Below are 25,214 nucleotides of genomic sequence, written 5' to 3'. Positions count from 1 at the left end.
TCTGGCCCTCCCCATGTCATTTAGTGTTACAATACAGTGCCAGGTGTACTGGCTAACCTGAAAGGCAAAAAAAAGCTGGGCTTCCACCATCAACCACTCCTCTATCCAATAGGCAACAAGCCTATTTCTAGGTAGAGTAGAACAGAGACTTTTTGTTTCCCATAAGTGTTAACTACAAACCTTATACACACATCCCTCTCCCTGTGAATCCCTTTGCAGAAACACTGCTTTTCCTGAGGTCATGAGTCCAGCACTAGCCCCGAGTAACTGCAGAAGCCTGAATTCCTTGCTGCACAGTGAGGATGCAAACCAAGTCCCTCTGACTGTTCCCTTTTCTGGCTTCTCAACAATGGATCATTAAAAGTATAATCACAAATTTCTCAATGGGTGAGGGAGCTTAATAGTTTAAAAAAGAAAAGATCTTCCCCTTCTAATAAACCAATTGGTAGAATAAAGCCTTGGAGGCTATGAAAAGAATAGTTCCTCTAATCATAGGCCCGGTGGCCTCCCTTCTGGAGCACTTTTCTCCTGTATACCCATCTGATCTGGGAGAAAAAGGTCAGGAGCATCCTGCCTTTTCCCTCAACCTCCACCTAAATCCAGAATTAGAAACAACTGGGAGCTACAAACTGGCTGGATAAGAAGTAGCATCTGTATACCTCAACTAATTCGGCCAACTGAAGATGCTGGGGCCCATGGACACTTTTAAAAGTAATTTGTGTCTTGTTTAACTAAAAGAAAGTGAGGCATCTGGCCTAAACCCTCTTCAGCTTTCCAGTATTATTGGTCTTCTGTGGCTGATTTTCAAGTTTTCATTTGTCCCTCTCAAGGGGCAATTGTCAGGTTTACAGCTTACCAAAAAAAAAGAAAAGAAAAGAAAAAAAAAAAGAAAACAGGTATGTTCCTTGCTATCTCCTTGAGAACAATTCTTGCCCAGGCTGGGGACAAGGGTTAGTTAGGGGAGAAAAATCCAAGTACTTAATAGACAAACTCTCATTACTTCAAGAGTATAAATATTTTTATAAGCTTTTATTAAAAGATTCCCTTTTTAATGTGTTCCAAAGTGTTGGAAGCTGAACTGTACAAGCTCTTCCCACCTACTTTTCCAGTACAGATTTTTGAGGACTTTTTTTTTTTTAATGAAAAAATACGTAGGGTCCTCCTCTACTGAAACCAAGTAGGACAGAGTCAATTCCTCAGGCCCCAGTGGCAATTTGGCCAAAGCTGGCCTTGTGGAGTGTGTAGAAGAGTCTGGAGGATTGGGTCCTCCCTCCTGTGAGCAAATTCATGTTCTTTTTAGTAAAAATGTTCCAAATTCAGATACAGCAGCCTCCATTATGATGCTCCCTGGCACTCTTCTGAAACTACGTATTGAAGGCAGCTCTCTCTTTTATGGCCAGTTTTAGCAGGCAAAGAAACAAAGGAATATAGATACATATATGTGTATATATATATTTTATATAGGTAAAATATATACATATTTTATATATGTATATATACATATTTGGGGGCAGGGGAAGGAAAGGAAGATCATGTAAACCTAAACAGTCATCACATTACCCCAATTGACCTTGACATTAACAAAAAGATAATAAATAACTCCTGGGGGTTAAGTGACAACATGGGTGCAGCAAGAAGGGAAAGGGCACACACGTTTAGCCATTAAATACACTTTGATAATCTGTTTGGCAGAGTTCAAGCCAGTCCCAGGCTTCTGCACTTGCCAGACAAGTAAGCTGATGATACTCAAAATAAAAAAAAAAGTTCAAGCAGAGCTCCATACCACAGTTTTCTTTTACGTCAGCTGGCTACAGGCACGATTTCTGACCACCTGCAACAGAAACTTTGGCTCCAAGGCAAAAGAAGAAGGGAAAAAAAAAAAAGTATTTCCATTCACAACATGAAACTACAGAAACTTCAAAGAAAACTATCAAAGATTTCTACTTCCAGCAAAACTGAGGTAGCACTGCTTTCTCTGCATTCAATGTTGGAGTGGTATTCAGTACAATGTGTCCTAACAAAACAAAACTGCTCACTTGACTGACAGGTGCAGCATGTTGATTGGATAAATTCAACATGAAATGCAACAGGTCAAAGAAGGAATGAGCAAGAAGTGAGAGAAATAGAGTTTTGGATAAATTAGCTTAAAGGGGGGTTGTCACCAGACTGCAAATGCTCTTGACTGGCCTTGGTGCTCCAAGAGCTCTAAATTGTCTGGAAATTAATGCAATATGGTTAACAGTTAACACTGTTATTCAAATCTGTGTAAATCTTTTAAAAATAATTATTATAACCTAAATTCAACCATGTAAACAGCACTACACACAGTACAGACCTGCCCTGAAAAACAATATGCAAACTGAGACTGGCACTGTAGTTTGTAATGTTAACTCATCCTAACTGTTCCATTCCCCTTCCCGCTCTCCACCCTCCCCACATAAACAAAACATACCTAACTTTGTGCAAGAAATGGCAGGCTTATTCTATCTGAAGGCTTCAAAAAAAGATACACAACATGTAGCCAGGTTCAAATATTTTGAGGGATTACTTCCCCCCCAAAAAAGAAATAACCAAAATAACCCCCCAAAAATGAAGAAAGTGCCTAAAACATGATACAGCATTTTAGAGCCCTTTCAAATACAAGGCAGAGAAAGGTGTAAAGTAGAAAATATCCGGATCTTCAGTAATTTCCAGAAAAGTCCAATTCCTCACTTGGCTGCAAAGCAGCAGGCAGACCCTTACTGGTCCTGGGACAAAGCCACTAAGTCTGCTCCTCAGGAGATAAGCCCTCCGGCCCTGAGCTGAGTGCACCTCTCCCTTCGGCTTCTCTTTTCCTTCGCTCCATTTCCCACTCCACAAAGGTATCGAAGAGACTTGGCCAAGCTTCATCTTCACTGTAGTTGCTGAGGTCAGGGCCAATCACCTGAGTGAAGTTAAGGAACATGTTCCAAGTATCCCGGGAGATGCCCTTGATACCCGAGGGATTCTCTGTTAAGAAATTTAGCCATTGGTCCAATACAGGAGGATTGTTCTGGGTAAAGACTAGTTTCCACAGAGCAATGGCTATTTCCCGATGGAGTGACCGCTGCCCTTCTTCAGAGTCCAGGCCAAACTGAAATGTAAACCGGTAGAGATCCTTGAATTTGTCCTCTTGTTTGGCTTCTGTTAAGAGGCTGGGGAACCGTGCACAGATCCCATCAATGCTGTCTGCACTTATTGCTTTGCAACCGTCAAAAAACTCCTTCCTGAAACAGGAAGGAAAGGGCATGATCAACCATTACAAATGACTGTATGCTCTGAGAGGCAATAGAACACAGTAATTAAGAACATGGCCTGAGGACCCAATAGCATGGATTAGAATTTCAAGTCCTCCACTGTTTGTCCTATTTCCTACCTGTCACAGTTAAGGCTGGCACCTTACTTCATAGGTTTGGTGAGGACTGAACTAGTCAGCAGATACTGCTTTTAGTTAGGCCTGACATACGGTAAGCACCTCAGTTCATGCATTTACTAACTCATCTTCCCAAAGCTAAACTCAAATTGCCTGTTTTTTGGCCTGTTGTCCTCTCCTTTGAAATAATGATTAAGCTTCAAACTCTTCTTCCTCCCAGCAAGGGAGGCTTCCTGTTTCCCCTTTGATTTTCTGTGCATTGTTTGTTTTAGTGACTACCACAAGCGATTTTTGGAGCCAAAGATTCTGGATGAACATGGTTAACTCTGACACTAAAAGTCAAAGTTGTGTTATTAAAAACAAAAATTGTGTACTTTGTTTTTGTTTCAGTTTTTGTGACATGGTCTGTGTAGCCCAGGCTGGCCTGCCTCAGACTCCAAAGAACTGGGGTTACAAGCATGTTGCAACCAAGTGAGGCTGCTTTTGTGGATTTTTTTTTGTTTTTTTAAGGTAGGGTCTTGTTCAAGCCCACGCTTATCTGGAACTCATTCAGTAGCCCAGGCTGGCCTGGAACTCACAATGATCTTCCTATGTCTATTTCATGAGTGCTGAGATTAAAAACATGTGCCACCATACTTGGCTACATATGTATTTTTAACATGTGTACGTTATTTTCAGTTTACAGCAGGGTGTCATGTTGATAATCTCAGGGCATGTGGTGTACTCAGGACCAGGTAAACTATATAAAGACTATTAGCCATATAAACTAGCTAGGTTTCAAAGTCAGTTTTTATCTATGACACTGTACCCTGCAACCTACTATGTCCTTAGCCATACTCTGTATGGACACATACCCATAACAATGTTTGACAACTGGGGCCAGCTGTCCCTGTTCCACACAGGGCTAGCTAAAGGCAGCAGACTGAGAATGAAAAGGAAGGGCAGGCAACTGGCTTCACTGAGTGGTACAGGCATATTCCAAAGGCACTCTTTATATGGATAGAGTTCCTATCACATGATAGGTGTACATTAAATACCAAGTGAGTGGCTTTGTGTGCAAATGAGTAAAAGAGAAGTTCTGAGAGATCCATGGGCCTAAGAGGCAGCCTTGCAAACAGACTCACACTGATTAGTCCTTAACTTTGCTTGGTCAAGGAGGGCTGGTGCAGTGGCACTCACAGGCTGTCTCATATGCAGATAGGCTTCAAATGAGAGTGCATGTCAGAACAGAAAGCTTTATCAAGATACAGTTGCCTGTGCCTTACATCCCTAGAGACCTATTCAGTTGTTCTGCTGTAGTACTAGGTATGTAGTCAGCATTAACCCCTCAGCAAATCCCAAGGAAGTTGGTGGTCAGAACTATAACTTGATCGGGACATTTAAGTTTTAGAGGATGTCCAGAAAAGGGAAGGGGGACCACTAACTCCAACCCTGTGCAGTCAACCCAGATCTAGCCTAGCTAGTACCACTACCCCTTGATGATTTCTTTTCTCCTCTGTTTACCTGCTCACATGAAAAATGTGTGACTAACCTGGTGAATTTACACATGGTAGCAGCCTGGAACTTCCAAGCCAAGAGCAGCACTCGAAATTCCGTGGGGTCGACACATAGGTCATTGCAAAAGCGCTCCATGCCTTCCTCCAAAATTGCATCCTCCCGCTCATCCTTGTAGCGCCTGAACAGTTCTTCCAACCTCTGCAAGGAAGACTCCTCAGCATTGGACTTGGACTCCCTCCCAGCATCTCCCGAAGACGTTGGCAGCTGCTGGCAGGCCTCAGTGGCAGCCTCTGCCTTCTTGGTCCCATTGACGAGAATATCCCCACCTGGCTTGCCACAGGGTGGCACCTGTTCCTCACGGTGGCCGGCCCCTCGCCTGCTATGTGATTTGCTACTGGGGTCCCGGTCTCCATTCTTGCTGCCCAGGGTTGATGAAGGATTCTTGCACTTGGTGACACACTGGCCCATGGTGGTGATGGCCTGGCCTCTAGAGTGGCCCCCTCTGGATCAGACGCCCTCTCTGCCACTGGCCCACGTACTTCAACATGCCATTAGTCAGAGGAGCCAGCCTACCTGGAAGGAAATTACAAAGTGGTCACCTCTAGACAAAGGAGTTAAGGGGACAGACGTTACCATCCAGTGACCACTCTATTTCACTGAATCAACAATGGACTAAGGGGAGTGCCCCAAGTTTACCATCATCTTGCTTGTAAGCCAACTCTGTAACTTACTCTTGGCAATGCAGTGGCTTGGAACATATGGGAGAACCAATATGGGAAGTTCCTAGGACTTTTTTTTTTTCCTTCCCAAGGTAAAGTTTCACTCTAGTCCAGGCTGACCTGGAATTCACTATGTAGTCTCAGGGTGGCCTCGAACTCATGCTGATCCTCCTACCTCTGCCTCCTGAGTGCTGGGATTAAAGGCATGCACCACCATGCCCAGCTTCCTAAAACTTTTAAGGTAATGTGGGTTGTAAGAAGCTGATTCATGTGTAGAACACATCAAAGACTACAGTTCTGATAGAAATGTTCTAGAGGAAATATGTTTTGCCAACTTGCCTTCACATAAGAAAAGTTATGGGGAAAAAAAGTTATGGGGATGTATGTGTAAGGTTCATCCTCCAGTTCCTAATGCCCTTGCTTTCAGATTTTAGGAAAGATAAACATGGAGAAGAGGCAACTATATCTAAGGTACCTGTAATCATAATGGCCTAATAATGAGGTAAAGGATTTATACCATCAGGACTATCAGCAGGGTCCTAGCCAAACAGCAAAGTGAAATTTGCTCTTTCCAAATTTCTTCCTAGGCCTACCCTACACATTGTACAGTAACATCCTGTATCTCCCCCTCACTAGACCCATCTACAAAGACCAATCTTCCAAACTGTACGCCAAGCAGTTTCCCCATATAGGAGCTTGCCTGCTATTTAGAAAAGTAAAAATAAAAGCTGGTTTACACAATACAAACTCTAAATGGTAGTTAACGGCTACATGAAAAAGATCACACTGATCTTTAAACTTACCATATTTATCATTTGATGAAGTTTTTAAAGGGCTCAGTGGATAAAGCACTTGCCATGTAACTCAGTACCCAAGTTTGAATTCCCAGGCACAGTGTAAAATAAAAGGCAGAGGCCTGACACTATAGTGGGTTTCAGTAATCCCAGTGTGCCTAAGAGACAGGAAGAAAATTTTCCAGAAACTCATGAATGGAGTAGTAAACCACAAGAGACCCTACCTCAAAAGAGGTAGAAGGTTAAGTACTAACCTAAAAGTGGTCCTCTGACCTCTGTACATGCACTATATGCTCATACTTACACACAGACACATATACAGACACATACGTGCTAATTAAATAATGAACTTTTAAAAATATTTTATATTTCTAAGGAGAGGGAGAGTGGCATGCCATGATCTCTTGACACTGCAGTAAATTCCAGACATTTGCTCAATTTATGCATCTGGCTTTACGAGAGTACTGGGGAATTAAACCCAGGTTGACAGGCCTTTCCAACAAGTGCCTTAACTACTGAGCAATACCCTCCACCTACTGCCAGCCTCTATAAATGATTTTAAGTTCTGAAATGAACTGATAGAAATTCTGAGCCAAAGCAGAAGTGATTTCTCCAATATTCTACTGTCTATTCAGCACGTGTTCTTAACCTTCAATTATAGTCTGCTAAAACATCCATTTACAGTTTTGTACTTAGAATATTTTGCCAACTACTAGAATAATAGCGGCCATGGAAAGGACATTGTTAATAGAAATGTGGTCCAGGAGCCAGAAGTATAAGAGGGAAAGCAGACACCAGACCAAAATCAGTATCTGTCCCACATGGGGGCTCCCGACTTGCCAGGAGCATTTATGGGCCTGCCTGATGACAATCCAGAGCTCTTAAGAGTTCAGCAGTGGGGCAAAGGACAGTTCTTATGAAAGGCTGAAATGTTAAACTCTACATTTAAAAAAACAAACAAACAAAAAAAAGCATTCTTCAGTGCCTGGACAAATGAGTTATCTTGAAGATAAGGGTAAACTCTGAATGTACAAGTTTCAAATGAAGCCGGAACAATTCCTGTAGTTATTACTTCTCATATCAGGGTGTGTCCTATTCTCCACCCTCAAAGAGAATAAAGGAGCAAAAAAAAAAAAAAAACACATGTCCATACATGCCCTAAAAAGAGCTGGAGCCAGGCAGCTTTTGCCTTTATTCTGCCTTTAATCCAAGCACTCAGGAGGCTGAGGGAGGAGGATCACACATGGAATTTGAAGCCGGCTAGGGCTACAGTGATTAGTGAGTTCCAGGTTCCAAAGGGGCTAGAATGATCCTGACCAAAAAAAAAAAAGAGAGAGAGAGAAAGAAAGAAAAAGAAATAACAATGGGGGGGGGGGGGAGAGCTGCAGTTTCAAAAACACAAAGAAATCCTTGAAAGGACTTTGGCAGTGAAAGTGACAGACTCAGGTATTTTAGCCTTTTCATGCTTTGAGAGCCATAAAAGTAACCTATTCAAAATTCTAAAGGCAAGAGGTTAATTCTCAGAAGACTATCATACAAGGTAAGCAACTGTTGGAGCAGAATTATCTCAAAACAAGGAGGACTATACCATTTGGAGGGCGCAGTTTCCAGATTTGTGTTTCCAAAGACTAGAGTGCTTAAAGAAACAAACGGCCCAAACTTACACAAACCCCACATGCTCACAGACTGGCAACTCTAATTCCCAGGCTTGCTGACTCACCAGGGTTTGTTGCTCAGCTCTTGCTGCTGAGAGAGGTCCAGCAACCCCCCCACCCCCAAAAAAAAGGATTTCCTGGCCTCCATCTGACCTACCTACCCACGCCACTCACTCAACCTCCTCCACTGAAGAGATGCTTCATGACAGAGGCTTCTTCCAAAGCCTGGCACCAAGGCCAGGAGGTAAGGACAGAACAGATGGGGCTCCCTAAGAGGCCTAAATCCCAACGGCCCTGCTGGCCCTCTAATGTAAGAGCATCTTGTGATGGCCTGATACAGCAGAACCCATTGTTACTAAAGGCTTTTAAAAAGTAACATGCCTGGCAAATGAGGAAAGGGGGTAGATGATTGATCAGCAAAGCCAAGTTCTTCCATTCCAGTCCTTTCCTCTGAAATGCCCCTACTCATGAGCGGAGCAGCAGTCTCTATTTGCAGGTCTGGTGCTGCATACAGTCCCTGATCACCTATTGCTCTCCAAAGGCTCCCCTCTTCATTTCCTCCTTTCTCTGGGCTTTTTCCACGCACAGTCATAGAACCCTGTTCAGTGCTCCAGATTGGCAGTCCTTATGTCTTTAGTACCCGAAGAGCTCCTTGAACTCACTGACTAGCAGATAACAGTAGTCATCAATTACTAAACACTGATATGCCAAGACTATGCTAAGCACCAAGAGACTCACCTCTCCACAATCCCATTTAAAGACAGGGAAACTGAGGCTCGGGCATAGTAAATTATCCAAGATAACAACAAACAGAACCTGGTATATTTGGCTCAAGAAACCATGACCTGTACTAGTAACCCCACCTCCAGCAAAGCACCTGGAGAAAGCACAACTAGGAGTGGTCCAAGTTCACAAGTGTTACTACAGCAAACCCACAACAGTTAACCTAGCCACTAGGAAGAGAACACCACATTGTCCATGCCCAGTGGTCAAGGATGTCCCACCACCCTCCTGGCCATGTTAGCCCACCACCATGATTCCAGTACACATAATTTCTTTGGGGTCAGCACACCATAGGGTGGGTATTAGAACTGTCCAGGTGCTTCACCATGACCATGTGATTAAAGCTCCAGTTATAAGACTGAAGCCCAGCAATGGGACTGGCTAATTGACCCCGACAGAAACCTGAATTCCCTAAACCTGCCTCAGTGTTGTACAGATTAAATCAAAAAAAAGCAGATAGAGTACCTGGGCACACACTGCCTTCATCACCCCACAGAAAACACTTGTTAAGATATCCCTGTTAGCAGCAGCCGAGTAATGGCTAGGCTGGTTGACCTAATGATGTCTGGGCTTACTCACAGTCTCAGACCACAACACTGACCCTACTCAAAGGTACTACTTGGAAGATCAGCCTCACCACAGGACAGGATTTTCTTGTGACTGGTCCTCAAGACAATCAAGCTGAGCACCTGCTGTGCCTGATGGACACTTTAAAATTCTGGTGATAACCTGCCCCTAACCTGAGACTAGCTGGCAGCTAATTTTAGACTCCATCCCCTTTACATTTAGACCACCTCTGTAAGATCTGCCAAGAGAGGATCTCTAGCATTCTAAGCAGTTATACTCAATAATCGAAGTGTCTTCCCAGGTTGTTCTCTTCCACCTCCAAGGAGCAAGCCTCAGCACAATCAGGGCACTCCAGCACCAAGTTATCAAAAAAATCAACAGCATTATTACTAATGAATATCACTTTCCACTTGTTAATAAATTACAACCACTGCATATAAATGTTACTCTGTGAAGTAATTACCCTCTATTATAGGAAACTAAATGGAGGCACACCAAGGCTAAAGAGTCAGTCTGGAAAGAGAGGAATAGTACAGTAAGTAAGAGAGTGATCAGATAAGCCTAGATTTGACTCAGTGTGCCACCTAACTGAACCTGTCAGCAGTCTATCCTGCTTTGCCCCCAGGAACTGTTGAGTACAGAAGAAGGATGATCTGTGTAAAATACTTTGCTCAATATCTGGTTTGTGGAAAGCATCCAGGGAATAATTAGCCTCTGTATTACTTATTATTGCTGCTATCACAAAGCTGGTGACAGAATCAAGATCCCCTTACTCAGAAAGTGTTAAGTACCAGCCTAGATCTACAATGGCCATTCAGGTGGGTTCTCACAGCTGCTCTTCTGCTCCAGCTAAGTGACACTAATTGGTTAAATAGAACCAAGGACAAGGAGAGGTGGTAGAAAGGCAGTAAAGAGGGGGAGGGGAAACATACACATACTTACCCACAGGAGAAACCTACTTTAAGCAATTATTGCTATGGGTATCTAGACAATAATCTGCTCAGCTTATGCTGGACTGACATCAGCCTCCACCTTTTCTCTTCCAAGCTCAGGTCCAGCATCTTTTGTTTCCTTCCCTCCCTTCGCTTGCATATCAGCCCCTAGGCTCCCTCAGCCTCTGTGCCAGCCCCAGCTGTTGTTCCTGAGGACATACTCAACTGCCTGCCAGATCCCAGGCCTGGAGCTGACACTGCTGGCCCAAAGGACAACCTGAGAGGTCAGCAGTCCCATTGAATGCCCACTTATCTCCACACAGGGACCAGGAACCTGCTCCTTTTCTCTTAGGCAGTTCCAGAAAATAACAATTAGATACCCTATTTTCAAGGGATTTGCTCACAACTGCTGAGACAGAACTGCCTCTTACTGTGGAGGGCAAACTCAGAGACTTAGTGTGAACAGCAGCAGGAAGAAGAGAACTGAAAAAAGTAAATACAAATAAATAAATTAAAATTAAAAAAAAATGTAGACAGGTACTGAGGATGAGAAACCATCACTTGTGAGGCCCAGAGCTACTAGCTTCATAAGCATCATCACCTTCAAGGTTTATAACATGCCTAAGAAATAGACTGTTACCACTTTTAAGCAGCAGGAAATTGAAACATCTAAATTACTAAGCAGTGAAATTGAGAAATAAAACCAGCACAGCAGACTTCTCTTTGGGAAGGTTTTGCAGATAAAGTAGTTTTAAATCACCATACACAGGAAGTGGAAGGAAGGAGAGAGAGAGGGCCAATATAGTAATAACAGTATTTTTAAAATCATTACATAGAATGAGTAAATTGATACAAACTGTTACATTTAACTCATCAAAGCTCTATATGGAAAATAACATTTTCTTCATTTTACAATGGGAGGATGTGAATAGAGTTCAAGAGAGTTAGCCTGACAAACAGCAGGCTGACTTTAAGCCCTCCCACTGATCTCCCACTGATCTCTGCTATAATGGACCAGGGCATATCCCTCCCCTAAGAATATGATGCCCCAAGAAGTACATGTACTTATTAACCCTTAGGCAGATTCCAGAGGCTTGGAGTCAGTGTGCACAAACTCAACTCCCAAGAAGCCTTGGGTTCTCATTTGGGATCTCAACTATACCAGGTGTGCCCTTAAACAAATCACTTGGCTTTTCTGAGCTTCAGGAACCCCACATTAAAGTAAGGAGTCTAATCTTTTGAAAGTCTAATATTCTGGGGCTACCTTTACTTATATGGCCTTTAAAGAGGCTGAAGTTCTAAATCCAGAACTTTAGAGGACAACTGACAACTTTACTTCCCTAGTGAATGGTTCTCATACTTCTTGCCCATACTGTCAGAGCCAACCCCAAAAGAAAAAAACAAAGTGACTCTAATCTGAACAAAGGGCAAAAAACCCACTGGTTTTGCAGCCTTCCTTTTCCTTGTTCATCTTAAGTTTGGTCTCCGCAGGATCAACTCATGGCAAACAGACTAAAGTAAGCCAGCCCTTTGCTTGCAGCTAGTTGAAGAAGGAAGCCTGCTCAGAGGAATGCTGTGCGGGCTGCTGACATGGAGCCTGTCACCCAAGGAACAGCCATGTGGATCGAGGAGCTAAAAGACAGGAGGCAAATGCTGAACCAAAGAACAATGTCAGCAAGGTGTGTGAGATCTTTCGAGACTGCTTGGCAGAAGGGACCAACCCAGTCCTCGCTTCATTCTGCTGCCACGTAATCTATGCAGCAGCAAGATGCCACCGACAGACACGAGTGCACATATCAGCAGTAAGAAACCCATCTTTCTCAACTTTCACCAAAACTTACTTTGTAGAGCTAGCTGGGTGCATGTTTTTATGTTATCTATGTATGTCATGCACCGAATGCACTTCAACTGCTCAGCTTCACTACACCAGTCAGTCACACACAGAAGCAACCATCCTGGCAGAAGCCACCCTACAGAAAGGAGTCTCAAAGCAAGACACTCCTGATCCCACTGACAGCTACAGATTCCAAGTGACCTTAAAAAAAAAAAAGACGGAATATGAGGAGTGTCCAACTGTAAATTACTTCTAGAAACTTGTAAAGATAATAGGGAGGAATGACTAAGGAGCTGCTGCAGTCACTTGGCTTGGATACTGGGATTTAAAAGATCACCTTTGGAGATCAGGTCTTACCAGAGGTATTTGATAGGGAAAGTTGCTCCTTCTGCCAAACCAAGCAAGAATTGTTTGCTTCTGTGTTCAGGCTTTTTAAAAAGTCTCTTTGTCCTAAAATATCCTACATACCAGCAAGCTAAAACAGCAGCCCCAGTTAGGATTGGGTGGGACTTTCTGCTACATTGACTAATCTCAAAAGTGTAAAAAGTAAAGAGGTATAAAAGAAAAATAAGAAAATATTTTAAAAAGAAAATAAAAGAACTGGTAATATCTGTGAAATAATCTTAGGTCACATGACTAAGCCAACCAGTTAAGTACAAAGCAATTTCTTTGCTTTTTAAAGTGTTCTCACCACTCCTTACTGACCACTTCAAACACAAAGATGCACTGCAGGATGATATGTACATCAATATCACCAGTCACATTAATGATTGCCCAGGGTTATGATGAAGCTGACAAGTCCCCAGTAATGCCATAGCCTTTCCTAGTGTTCTGAAGAAGCACAATACTCTAGTGTTTGTAGTAAAGCTGGTATAAGTAAACCTATTGCACTGCCAGTTGTATGAAAGTGGAGCACATACAATTACATGCAACACATAATAATACTTGATAATAACTTGTGGTAGTTTGATTCAGGTGTCCCCCATAAACTTAGGTATTCCCAGCCAATGGAGATTTGGGAATTAACATCTCCTGGAGGGAGTGTATTGTTGGGGGCGGGCTAATGGCTGTTATAGCCAGTTTCCCCATGCCAGTGTTTGGCACACTCTTCTGTTGCTGTGGTCCACCTTATGTTGGCCAGGGGGTGATGTCCACCCTCTGCTCATGCCATCGTTTTCCCCTGCCATTGTGGAGCTTCCCCTCAAGCCTGTAAGCCAAAATAATCCTTTTCCCCACAAGCTTCTCTTGGTTGGGTGATTTCTACCAGCAATGAGAACCTGGCCAACAGTATGGTGGCACCAAGGAGTGGGATTGCTGCTAGACACCTGACTGTGAGGCTTTGGCCTTTTGGAGCAGACTTTCAAGAGGAATGTGGAAGGATTTGAAACCTTGGCCTAAGAGACGCCTTGCAGTGCTGTAAGTACAGCTTGGACTATTCTGGTCAGAGTTGAAAGACTTGAATGCAGAACTATGGACTGTGAGGTTTGGCTCAAGAGGGTGAGAAAGAGCTTTGCTTGAACTGGGATAGCAGTTTGTGTGACATGACACCTGCTGTTATGGCCCTGTTCCGAGAAGTTGTTCATGGATGGTTATCAGTTTATGGGGGCCAGGAGAGGAATGTGGTGGTTTGATTCAGGTGCCCCCATAAACTTAGGTGTTCTGAATGCTAGGTTCCCAGCTGATGGAGATTTGGGAATTAACGTCTCCTGGAGGGAGTGTATTGTTGGGGGCCAGCTTATGGGTGTTATAGCCAGTTTCCCCATGCCAGTGTTTGGCAGTCTCCTGTTGCTATTGTCCACCTTATGTTGGCCAGGGGGTGATGTCCACCCTCTGCTCATGCCATTGTTTTCCCCTGCCATTATGGAGCTTCTGCTTGAGCCTGCAAGCCAAAATAAACCTCATTTCCCCACAAGATGCTCTTGGTTGGGTGATTTCTACCAGGAATGCAAAACTGACTGTACCATAACTGCTATGTTACTAGGAGTTTCCTGTCAACCTGAATACTGTGTGATACTGGCAATAGCATCATGTACTCATGGCTATCATGTCCCTTTGCTGCATCAGAGGTTACATAAAGTAAATACCCTATTGTAAGTACACTCTATAATGTTCACACAAAATTTCCTAACCAAACGTTTCTCAGAATGTATTAACTTGGTTAAGCAGCACATGACTATACTACAAGAATATATATTCAGTTGGGGCCTGAGGACTGACATTGTGGGCTGACTAAACCAAGTGTTACTTGCCAAATACAACCAAGCCAACACACATATCTATACCACATAAACTTTCCAAATACTAATGAACAATTGGGGGCCTTGGTGGTATAGTGGTGAGCATAGCATTTTTGGTCTCTAGGCTTCGGAACTGAGATACATGTTTTTATGAACTATATCCTAAATTACTCAAAATAATCAGAAATGGGTCTTGCCTTATCATTTCACTGGCCCACAGCATAAGTTATGTTTTTTTTTTCTTTTCTGAGTATTGATCTGTATGCAAAGGGGGATTTCAAGGTTGGTCACAATATTTCTTTTCTATTTATGACTGAATGTTTGGAAGAAGCAACATAGGGGATGAAAGGTTCCTTTCGACACCGTTTCAGGACATAGTCCATCATGGAAGGAAAGGCATGGTGACTGGAAAGGCTTCTTCACAGAGCAGAAATCTGAGGCAGTTCCTCCTTACATCATTGCAGATCATGAAGCCAAGGCTAAACTACAATCCAGAGTAGATACTACCTTTAAGGCTTGCCCCCAAATACCAACTTCTGCAAACTAGGCCACATTTCCCAAAGTTTCAAACCTCCCAAATCAGCACCACCAGATGATGCCCAGTTATTAAAACACATCACCCTGCTGTAGGATAGTCCTCACTCAAACCCTAACAGGCACTCCTTTGTTTCTGGGCCAGCTTTCCCAGTGACATTCCTTGTTTAAAATCACAGGGCATTGGGAGTTGTGATGAAAAAGCATTTCCTCTATCCTCCACCTCTGGCTGTATATGTGCAGTTTGTTTTCCTCCTTTTAGTGGTAGTGTGGATTATCTGCCACCCAAGATCTTTACCTGATTATAACTGGCTAGTCCTCAAACATCAGTTACCACATCAACTACCTTATGAGAAGTTCAAGTGAAAAGCTAACTGGAGATAAGAATAGATTTTTACATCTAAGCAAAAGGCAAGAAAAGAAACTGAAATAAGTCAAAAGATGAAAAAAGAACCCAATACAAAAATGACTGATATCTGCCTCTAAGTGTCTTAAAAGGACACCTGGATGACCACAAATGTCTAGATGTGGTTTCTAGAGCTATGCGGCCTCTAAGTAGGCTTCAAGTTCACCACATGATAACTGATCAATTTCTCAATGTTAGCTAATTCCTTAAAAAGAAAACCTAAATCCATTAAGACCACACTTACCAGCTTTCTCCTAGAGGTCCATGATAGAGGTTGACTGCTAATGAGCAGCAGATAAGAAGAGGAAGAAGGACAGAAAAGAATTGTACAGTGAAAGAATTCCTGCTTTCAGCCACATCAGTAACCTAGTCAGAAAAGTGAGACCACTGAGGCTTCTTCCATGACTACTGCCAAATATAGAGCAGTGTGAAGAACCATCATAAAGGACTGCTTTTCTGTGCCTTATCCAAGCACGTACAGATGGCACACTGATTCATATAACTATATACTGTGCACAGTAATCTTTTAAACAAATTGAAGGCATATTATACATCCTGTCTTGCAACCATTTCCACGCAACAGTTTTCACAAGAATCTTCTCCCCTCTCTACAAAAAGGTACTGTTATCACCATAATGCTCTAGCTGTCTACATAACCATTAGACTTACACACTGCTGTTCAAAACTACAGTATTGCATTCCCCTGTTAACACATTTTAAATAGGTAGACAAACTTCATAGTATAAACAATAATGGTATAACAGAACAAACCTTCACTATAATAAACAATAATGGCATAACAGAAAATGCAGCTAACTAGCTACACATTAACAATTATTTCCTCAGAAAAACTTCCTAGAAAAGAAACCAATGGATTAAAGAATGTGCAAACATTACACAGAACCCACTTACTAGCAATGTATTAAGTACATATATCTCTCAACCTCCTGTCATACTGCCAACTATTCCATTCCCTTAAAACAAACAAACAAAACCTTTACCAAAAGCACGTAAGATACTATATTTAAAGGAAAATATCAAACCACCAAGGATAAAAAACAAGAATGAGTCACTAGTTTCACCAAAATGTTGTTTGAAGGTGGGATGGGGAACAGAGCAGAGATTAGTCAAATGAATGTCTTTCAATTTTATAGAAATTTCCTCAACTTATTTTTTGCAAAATTAGTCTGACCTTCTTCCCCCTCCTCAAAAAGAAAAACTCTCACCCCTCTCAAAGTCTAATGAATACTCATCTTGTCTACAGTTAAGCATTAAGGTAAAAGTCTGGCTCACAGCAAGCCAGAACCAGAGTGAATCATATTCACAAGGAAGTTTTGCAAATAGAAAATTGGAATCTTTGCAAATAGAAATTTGGCTGGGTTTAGCCCACAGTATCTCATATGGATTTTTGTTGTTGCTGTTTTCTTTGGGGGAGGGGTGTTTTTCGAGGTAGGAGTTCACTCTGGTCCAGGCTTACCTGGAATTCACTATGTATTCTCAGGGTGGCCTCAAACTCACAGTGATACTCCTACCTCTGCCTCCCATTTATATGGATTTTTTTTTTGGGGGGGGATTTCAAGGTAGGGTCTCACTCTAGCCCAGGCTGACCTGAAATTCACTATGGAGTCTCAGGGTGGCCTCAAACTCACGGCAATTCTCCTATTCTGCCTCCCTAGTACTAGGATTAAAGGTGTGCACCACCACGCCCAGTGGATTTTGAGCCACACACTGTGGCATACTGAATGGAGTGGAGACTTGCTTGCTTCCCCAGGTACATTATCAGGTAAATGAGATAACTGTCCAATAGTTCCACTCTACTCTCCCATTCTTGGCTACAGGACTCAGTGGGATACATAATGGCTCACGAGACTTAGGCCCACAAGTGCCTCATGTGTCCTGGTGTCAGTGACTGGATCAGAGAGGCATGCAGGTACCTAGATCAGCCAGAGTGAAATCTTAGAACTAAAAACAGCTATCTAATTAAAAAAAAAAAAATTGTTTGAAAGCACCAAAATGAAACCTAGACCTTTGTATGCTAATTTTAAAAAATTCCTCTTATCAGAGCTACTAGGGAAGGTAAAATGCCTATGAAGAGTAAGTGAAAGGTTTAAATTGCCCCTATTTATTTATTTATTTGAGAGAGAGAGAGAAAGAATGGGTGTGCCAGGGATTCTAATCACTGCAAATGAACTCCAGATGGATGCACCCTCTTGTGTGGGTACTGAAAATTCAAACCTGGGTCCTTAGGTTTTAGAGACAAGTGCCTTAACCACTAAACCATCTCTTCAATCCCTAAATGGACCATCTTTATCAGGTAAGTTTCAGTTCTAATGAATTCAGAATTGAAAAATGAAATCCTTAAGTAGAAAGCAGCACCAAAAGGAGAAACTGAATTCTGAAGGCATCTGACTCCATCACACCAAGAATCACAATCAATGTCTAAACTTCACAAACTTGTGGACCAATAAATTCCCTTTTACAGAAGCCAGAGTGATGATGATATTGTTGTTTTAACAACTGAAAGAGTCCCTACAAAGACACAGCAATGCTTTCAGATCTCCTACTCAGAGCAAAGATCTAGTGATTACTATCATGGTCCTGGACAACTTACTAGGCCACAGTTTTGACTCAGTGCATCACAGGAACCTTAGGTGAACAACAGGATTAGTGATCCCTGCTCATGAAAGCTGTCAAATTTCATTACAACTGGGTAGACCATCAGGACAGTATTATGAGATATGACTAATATGCTAAAAAAAAAAAAAACCTTTCCAGTTGTGAGTTTTACCATCTTAGTCCTACTTTAAGCAGATATGCTACAGTAACTTGTAGCTGCCTTTTTCTATTATGGACACATGTCTGTCACCTTCATGTTCCCAAGGAGGAACTACCTTCTAACACTCAAGATACCATCACATGAAGCGCTATAATGCAAGCACTCCTGGAAGCCTTTCTCACTACAGTAATCACACGATTAATCTTCCAACCAAAAGGTATTTGATCTAAACCACTTCCTATGAAACTGAAAGGCCAGAAATGACCAGAACTGGGCTACCCTTTTAGTTTTAATTCCTATCACCAAAACAATTTCTAAGTGCTAATTTAGAAAGTATTCCAGTGTCAAAGACAGACACAGGAAATTTTCGTGTTTGTGCATCTTTATTGGAAATACAGACATTCCCTGCAGGTTAAAATTCTGTTCTACTTTTTCTTTTAACAATTACTTACACTCACAAATGTTTAGTTGGCATAATGCCCAGGATACATTAACAATATAAACAGATAATTAGATAAATAAAATAGAGCCTGGCACCTAATAAAAAGTAACATAGTATTTACAGGCGTTAGAAAGTAAGGTATCTCATTAATGCTACGCAGTTCTCAGCCATTTTCTGGACAAATTACCCTCCCCCCTCCCGCCCCAAATCACCACCACCTATGGGTCACTGCAATGTTGTCTGCTGAAGCTGCCCTAGTAGCTAGGCCTTTAAGAAAAACCAAACTGAGAAACTTCTCTAACAAAGCAGCAGAACTATAAGCTCTTCTAGTCATCAATACATCTGAAAAATATACTGTACACATGAATGCACACAAATTTTACATCCAACAGCAGGAGTCCAGAGGATTACATGCAACCTCCTGAACAGCCATTGGTGTTTTGCTTATAAAGCAACTATCCAATCCCTTTGCTCAAAACCCAGTGGTACAAATATTGCAGCTCCTTCAGCTATCCCAATAGTCTTACACCTTCTAGGAAGGGAAGACATGCTCTGTATGCAGAAAGATGGAGTTTACACATCTGAGCCTTTCAGCTCTCCACTAGTTTCACTGATTCTCAGTTTCCTCATGTGAATATTGGGGAAATGTTTTAAAAATCACTTCATATCAAATGTGTCTCAATTCAAATACTGGGATGGATTTCCTATCAAACCAATCTAAGCTGGTGTGTGTGTGTGTGTGTGTGTGTGTAGGGGAATGTGCATGCTAGGGTGCACATGTGGAAGGGACAACTTTGGAGTGTTAAAAGTCCTCACCTTCCACCTTCCCTGAAGCAGGATCTCATGTTGTTCATGGCTGCTTTACTGCTAGGCTAGGTGGTCTTTGAGCCACCAGTGGATCCTCCTGTCTCCCAGCTCCCTTTTCCTCCATAGGCGTGGCTGGGAGTACAACAACCTGCCAGCTTCTTATATGTGTGCAGAAGTTCTTAACTCAGGTACTCATGCTTCCATGGCAAGCACTTTATCCACTGAGCCATCTCCCTAGTGCCCTTGGTTTATTTATTTATTTGAGAGAGAGAGAGAGAGAATGGACACACCAGGGCCTCCAGGCACTGCAATCAAACTCCAGATGCATGCACCACCTTGTGCATCTGGCTTATGTGGGTACTGGGGAACTGAACCTGGGTCTTTTGGCTTTGCAGGCATGCACTTTAACTGCTAAGCCAGCTCTCCATATATATGTATGTATGTATGTGTGTGTGTGTGTGTGTGTGTGTGTGTGTATTTTTTTACTTTCATTTGGTTTTAAAGACAGGATCTTACTAAGGAGTCCTGGCTGGCTTTGAACTCATAATGTTCCTGCCTCAGCCTCCCAAGTATTGGATTACAGACGTAATCAAGACACCATGACTGGCTTTATTTCTTCACAACACTCTCTGAAATTGTATTTGTTAATTTTATCATAAATGCCCTCCAAAAGTATGTATTTTTATCCTGTACATCTCAGTTATGTGATGCATTCTAACTACTGGATTAGGGCCTGCCAATGAGTGATAAAAACACTGATACTGAGTACTCACTCTATCATACTAACATGATTGAATAAATGATAAATCTGGTATGCTGAGCACTTACTCTGGCACAGTGAGTGTCCACAAAATCATAGCTATTTATACCAATCCTAACTGTGATGTTAACAAATACTAAGTAGTAAAGGAGCTGAGTCTTATGGATACAGAACTCAATTCCACTTCTCAAGAGATGGTTCATGAGGTCAGATTTCTGTGAGGCACTTCCACTCCTAGTACTCTGTCACCTTCAGAGAAAATGAGGGAGGAACTATCTCATTATTCCAATTATTTTGCACCTCATCATTTTCTCAAATAATATGATACAGATGTCGCTTCTCAGCTAGCAATATATGGCTCCATCTTTCCTCATTTCACAGGCTAATTCTCACCTCAAACTCAAGTGAAATCCAGAATCTGAAGCTGAAACAGGAAGAAGGACAACTTGTCGCTTTCTGGCCTATAGTCCCCTACGAGAAAAAGTCACATTGTATTCACAAAACTCATTCCTTTTTTTCTTTTTTTTTTGCATGTATATGTGTCTGTAGTGGGAATGCATATTTGTATGTGTGTGGGCATGTGTGTGTGTGTGTGTGTGCAGTAGATGGTAGGGATCTTCTTCAGTGGCTCTCTACCTCATTCTTTGAGAAAGGGTCTCTTGCTGAACTCAACTTGGCTAAACTAAGCTAACCAGCATATCACATGGACCCTCTTGTCTCTGTCTCCCCAGAGCTGGGATTATAGGCATCCACTAATGTGTTCAGCTTTTACATGGGTACTGGGGATTGAATGCTTGTATGACATGTACTTAACTTGCTGGGCACCTCCTAACCCTTCTCACAGTCACACACTATTCTAGGAAGCTCAGTGAAAACCTCTTAAGGGGCTTGTCTGAACTGAGCTGGTCAAGTCAGTGCATAAAAGCATCCTGCTTAAAGGGGTTGAGATGGCAACATCTTTTTAAAGTATCACATAATGATTTTTTTTTATTTTATTTTTTGTTCATTTTTATTTACTTATTTGAGACTGACAGGACAGAAAAAGGCAGATAGAGGGAGAGAGAATGGGCACGCCAGGGCTTCCAGCCACTACAAACGATCTCCAGACATGTGCACCCCCTTGTGCATCTGGCTAACATGGGTCCTGGGGAATCAAGCCTAGAACTGGGGTCCTTAGGCTTCACAGGCAAGCACTAACTGCTAAGCCATATCTTCAGCCCCATAATGATTATTTTTTTAAACATCTTTTTAATAAATTTTTGAGGCAAGCCCAACAGACTGGCCTTTTCTTAAATGCGAGAAAGTGAGAGAGAAAGAATTGGTGCACCAGGGCCTCCAGCCACTGCAATCAAACTCTTAAATATCTTTTAAATTTTATTTTATATTTTTATTTATTTGAGAGAAAGGGAGACAGAGAATAGGCACACCAGGGCCTCTAGCCACTGCAAATAAACTCCAGATACATGTGCCACCTTGTGTATCTGGCTTATGTGAGTCCTGGGGAATCAAACCTGAGTCCTCTGGCTTTGCAGGCAAGTGCCTTAACCACTAAGCCATCTCTCCAGCCCATGATTATTTTCAATTAGGGATTTAACTCTTTAAAACATGATGGCCTCATGTTATTTTGTAGTTCTTGAGGAATGTGACACCATTGTGTTATTTAGAATAAGTGACAAAGTGGCTTTTAACTCAGATGACTGAAGCATGTACCTTGTCAAAGAGAGTAAGAGGTAAGGACAATACAGGTCATCCACCTCTTCAGATCCCCATAGACAACAGGCTATGCTGCACATGATAGCAAGAAAAGATCAAGAACTAAAGTCCTAAACAAGGCTTCAAAGCCAGCTATGCTTGCCAAGAAAACAAAGAGCAGATTCCACCTCCATGGCTGGCAGGCAGGCCCACACATTCTGCTTAACCATGTGAAACAGCCAGCTCTTGCTCTCCCCACCCCCAGGCCCAGTTATGATATTTGGGGTAGCAAGAGAATAGCAACACTGGTGACTTTTCTGGGAGACTGTTTAATAAAAATAGAGCTTCCAATTTTAGGTCTAAAGCTGAAAAGAAAAACAGTCAGAATTAGAAGTTTGTTTTAACACAATACATTGAAAATTACAAGTATTGTAAGTTTAAGTGCTGGCAGCAGGAGACAAGGGAAGGGGTATCACACCACATGACTTCTTGATGATTCAAAAACAGTACAGGCTGTTTAATGGTGGACATCCACCAGTGAAAGAATCAAGTCCACTTGTGTTAGGTGATGGAAAACCAAACTGACCCTCCTGTGCTTGTCTCGGTAGGGTAGGGATAACACTAATGAATCTCAGGAGCACTGTGTAAGGCAGAACCAGTAATAAACCCTTTGGAGGCTAGTCAAAGGAGGAATGTATGAAACTCTGAACATGACCCATTTTGTAGAAGTTAAATTGATATATGAGGAGGAGAGATCCTCTAAACTATTAGTCAATCACTAACTGTAGCATTTCTGGATTTCTAAAACCTATTCTTTTTTTTTTTTTTTTTGGTTTTTCAAGGTAGGGTCTCGCTCTATCCAAGCTGACCTGGGATATAGACTCAAGACTGGCCTCCAACTCACTGTGATCCTCCTACCTCTGTTTCCCATGTGCTGGGACCAAAGGTGTGTGCCAGCACGGCTGTCTAAAAGTATTTTTATTTTTTCATTTGTAAGGAGACAGAGAGAAAGAGTTCTGTGTGTGATCAAGAAAGAGAAACTGGGCTGGAGAGATGGCTTAGCGGTTAAGCGCTTGCCTGTGAAGCCTAAGGACCCCGGTTCAAGGCTCGGTTCCCCAGGTCCCACGTTAGCCAGATGCACAAGGGGGCGCACGCGTCTGGAGTTCGTTAGCAGAGGCTGGAAGCCCTGGCGCGCCCATCCTCTCTCTCTCCCTCTATCTGTCTTTCTCTCTGTGTCTGTCTTTCTCAAACCAATAAAAAAAAAAAAAAAGAAAGAAAGAGAAACTATGGGCACACCAGGGCATCTTGTCATTGCAAACTCCAGATGCATGAGCCACTTTGTGCATCTGGCTCTACATGGGCATTGTACATTGAACCTGGGTGACAGGCTTTGCAAGCACCTGCTTTTAACTGCTGAGCTATTTGGTCTACTCTGATTTCGATTTTTAAAAAATATTTTTATATTTATTTATTTATTGTGTGAGAGAGAATGGGCACAGCAGGGCAGCCAGCCACTGCAAACAAACTCCAGATGCATGCACCACCATGTGCATCGGGCTTACATCTCGTATAATACATGATCTTGATTAACATACCTGATGTCAGAACAAAAGCCAAATGTGGGCCTTTATTCCCAAGTTGTGACCCTTGCAGCTGAGATTCTCTCAGGTGGAGCAAGAACAACAGAAGTAGTGTTCAGAACGAGAGAGATACTGTCATGACAATAAATATCTCCCCAAAGGGTTTGTGGGTACCATAAATTACATAACAAATCCATCTCTGCTAGGCAGCCGAGGATTAACTCCTATTCATCTAGGTTTCAACTCAGTACTGCCGATGGGCTTAAGCCATTATCCAGCAATGCTCAGCAAAAGGCACCGTTATCCTTCCCACTGCAAATCGGTCTGCTGACTTAACTACTCGCCATAAGAGAAGTCAACTTTACAATCTCAAAAACCTAGACCCTCCAAAATATTAAAGAACCAGAAAGGAAAATACTTCATTATTTTTCCTACGCTGAGTTTTTCTGGGTAAATTTTTTAAGTGTCTACCATGACATTTTATTATAGTAAATGATTCATTATGTCTATTATGCGTGTAAGGTTTGAATGCATGATATATTATTTACTTCTGTGGACCACAAACATTCATGGATCCCAAGCAAACAATCAAATATAACCAGTACACAGTAAAAAAGAATAGCTATTACAGTCTTAGGGACAGCACCTTGGACTGCTTGGAAGAATATGTATTAGTGACATGAACAGGGCCAACTGACAACTAAAAAGCATTTTGTAAAGAATCAAATGAGTACAATCATGGAAGTTGTCAATAAAAAAATAAATAAATAAAAACTTTAGCCAGGCATGGTGGTGCATGCCTTTAATCGCAGCACTCAGGTGGCAGAGGTAGAAGGATCGCCATGAGTTCAAGGCCACCCTGAGACTCCATAGTGAATTCCAGGTCAGTCTGGGCTAGAGTGAGACCCTACCTCAAAAAAACAAACAACAACAACAACAAAAAAACCCTTCAATAAAAATTTGATATGAAAATCACACAAGCGCGCGTGCGCGCACACACACACACACACACACACACAAAATCAAATGAGGGTACCTTTAGAGAAGAGGAAGGGATCTTAAGGAAGGGAGCATGTCCCCATGAGACCATTCAGGGAGAAAGAACCAGCACAAACAGGATGATGGCAGTAAGTACAAAGTTAAATGACCTATCTGAATAAAAATGTCATAATGGGGCTGGAGAGATGGCTCAGCACTTAAGGCACTTGCTGCAAAACCTAAGGACCTGGGTCCAATTCCCCAGTACCCACATAAAGTCAGATGCACAGGGTGGCACACATAACTGGAGATCATATGCAACAGCTAGAGGCCCTGGTGTACCCATTCTCTGTCTCTTTCTCTCTCTCTCTTAAATAAATAAGTGAGTAAAATATTGTTTTTAATTCCATAGTGAGCCAGATGTGGTATCACATGCCTTTAATCACAGCATTTGATAGTTTAAAGTAAGAGGACTGCTGTGAGTTCGAGGCTACTCTCAGACTACACAGTGAATTCCAGATCAGCCTGGACTAGAGCAAGACCTTACCTCAAAAAATAAATAAAAAGACATAATAAAACCCAGCACTCTGCACTCTACCAAAGAACGTAAAGGCTGGGGAGAGGCCTCAGTGGATAAAGCCTCTGATGTGTTATTGTAAGGACTTGAGTTCAGGCCCCAGCACTTAATGCTGCATGAGTGCAATAGCCCAACTGTAATCCTAGAGATTGAGAGGCACAGACAGGGGTCAGCAAATCCTGGGTTCAAATAAAAGACCTTGCCTCAATAAGATACAGAATGATCCAGGAAGACACCAGGCATCAGCCTGTGG

The 25,214-nt window shown here is 42.2% G+C and overlaps 1 protein-coding gene across 3 annotated transcripts in view; it reads right to left on the bottom strand.

Annotated features, from left to right (window-relative positions):
- Positions 1-1,022: 1,022 nt before the first annotated feature.
- The window catches only part of Dcun1d3 (defective in cullin neddylation 1 domain containing 3), a 43,835-nt gene continuing 19,643 nt past the window's right edge, over positions 1,023-25,214 (bottom strand). For 2 of the 3 annotated variants that reach the window (XM_045143040.1, XM_004665447.3), the window contains 2 exons: positions 4,923-5,461; positions 1,023-3,245 (listed from right to left, as the gene is read on the bottom strand). In XM_045143040.1, the coding sequence (XP_044998975.1) occupies positions 2,762-3,245; positions 4,923-5,356 (918 nt within the window). In that variant the 5' untranslated portion in view covers positions 5,357-5,461 and the 3' untranslated portion in view covers positions 1,023-2,761. The remainder of the gene's footprint in view (positions 3,246-4,922; positions 5,462-25,214) is intronic. The other variant, XM_045143041.1, reaches the window with a different exon arrangement.

This window comes from Jaculus jaculus, chromosome 2, assembly GCF_020740685.1.
Source record: "Jaculus jaculus isolate mJacJac1 chromosome 2, mJacJac1.mat.Y.cur, whole genome shotgun sequence".
NCBI lineage: Eukaryota > Metazoa > Chordata > Mammalia > Rodentia > Dipodidae > Jaculus > Jaculus jaculus.
This window is presented reverse-complemented; position numbering and strand designations above follow the sequence as displayed.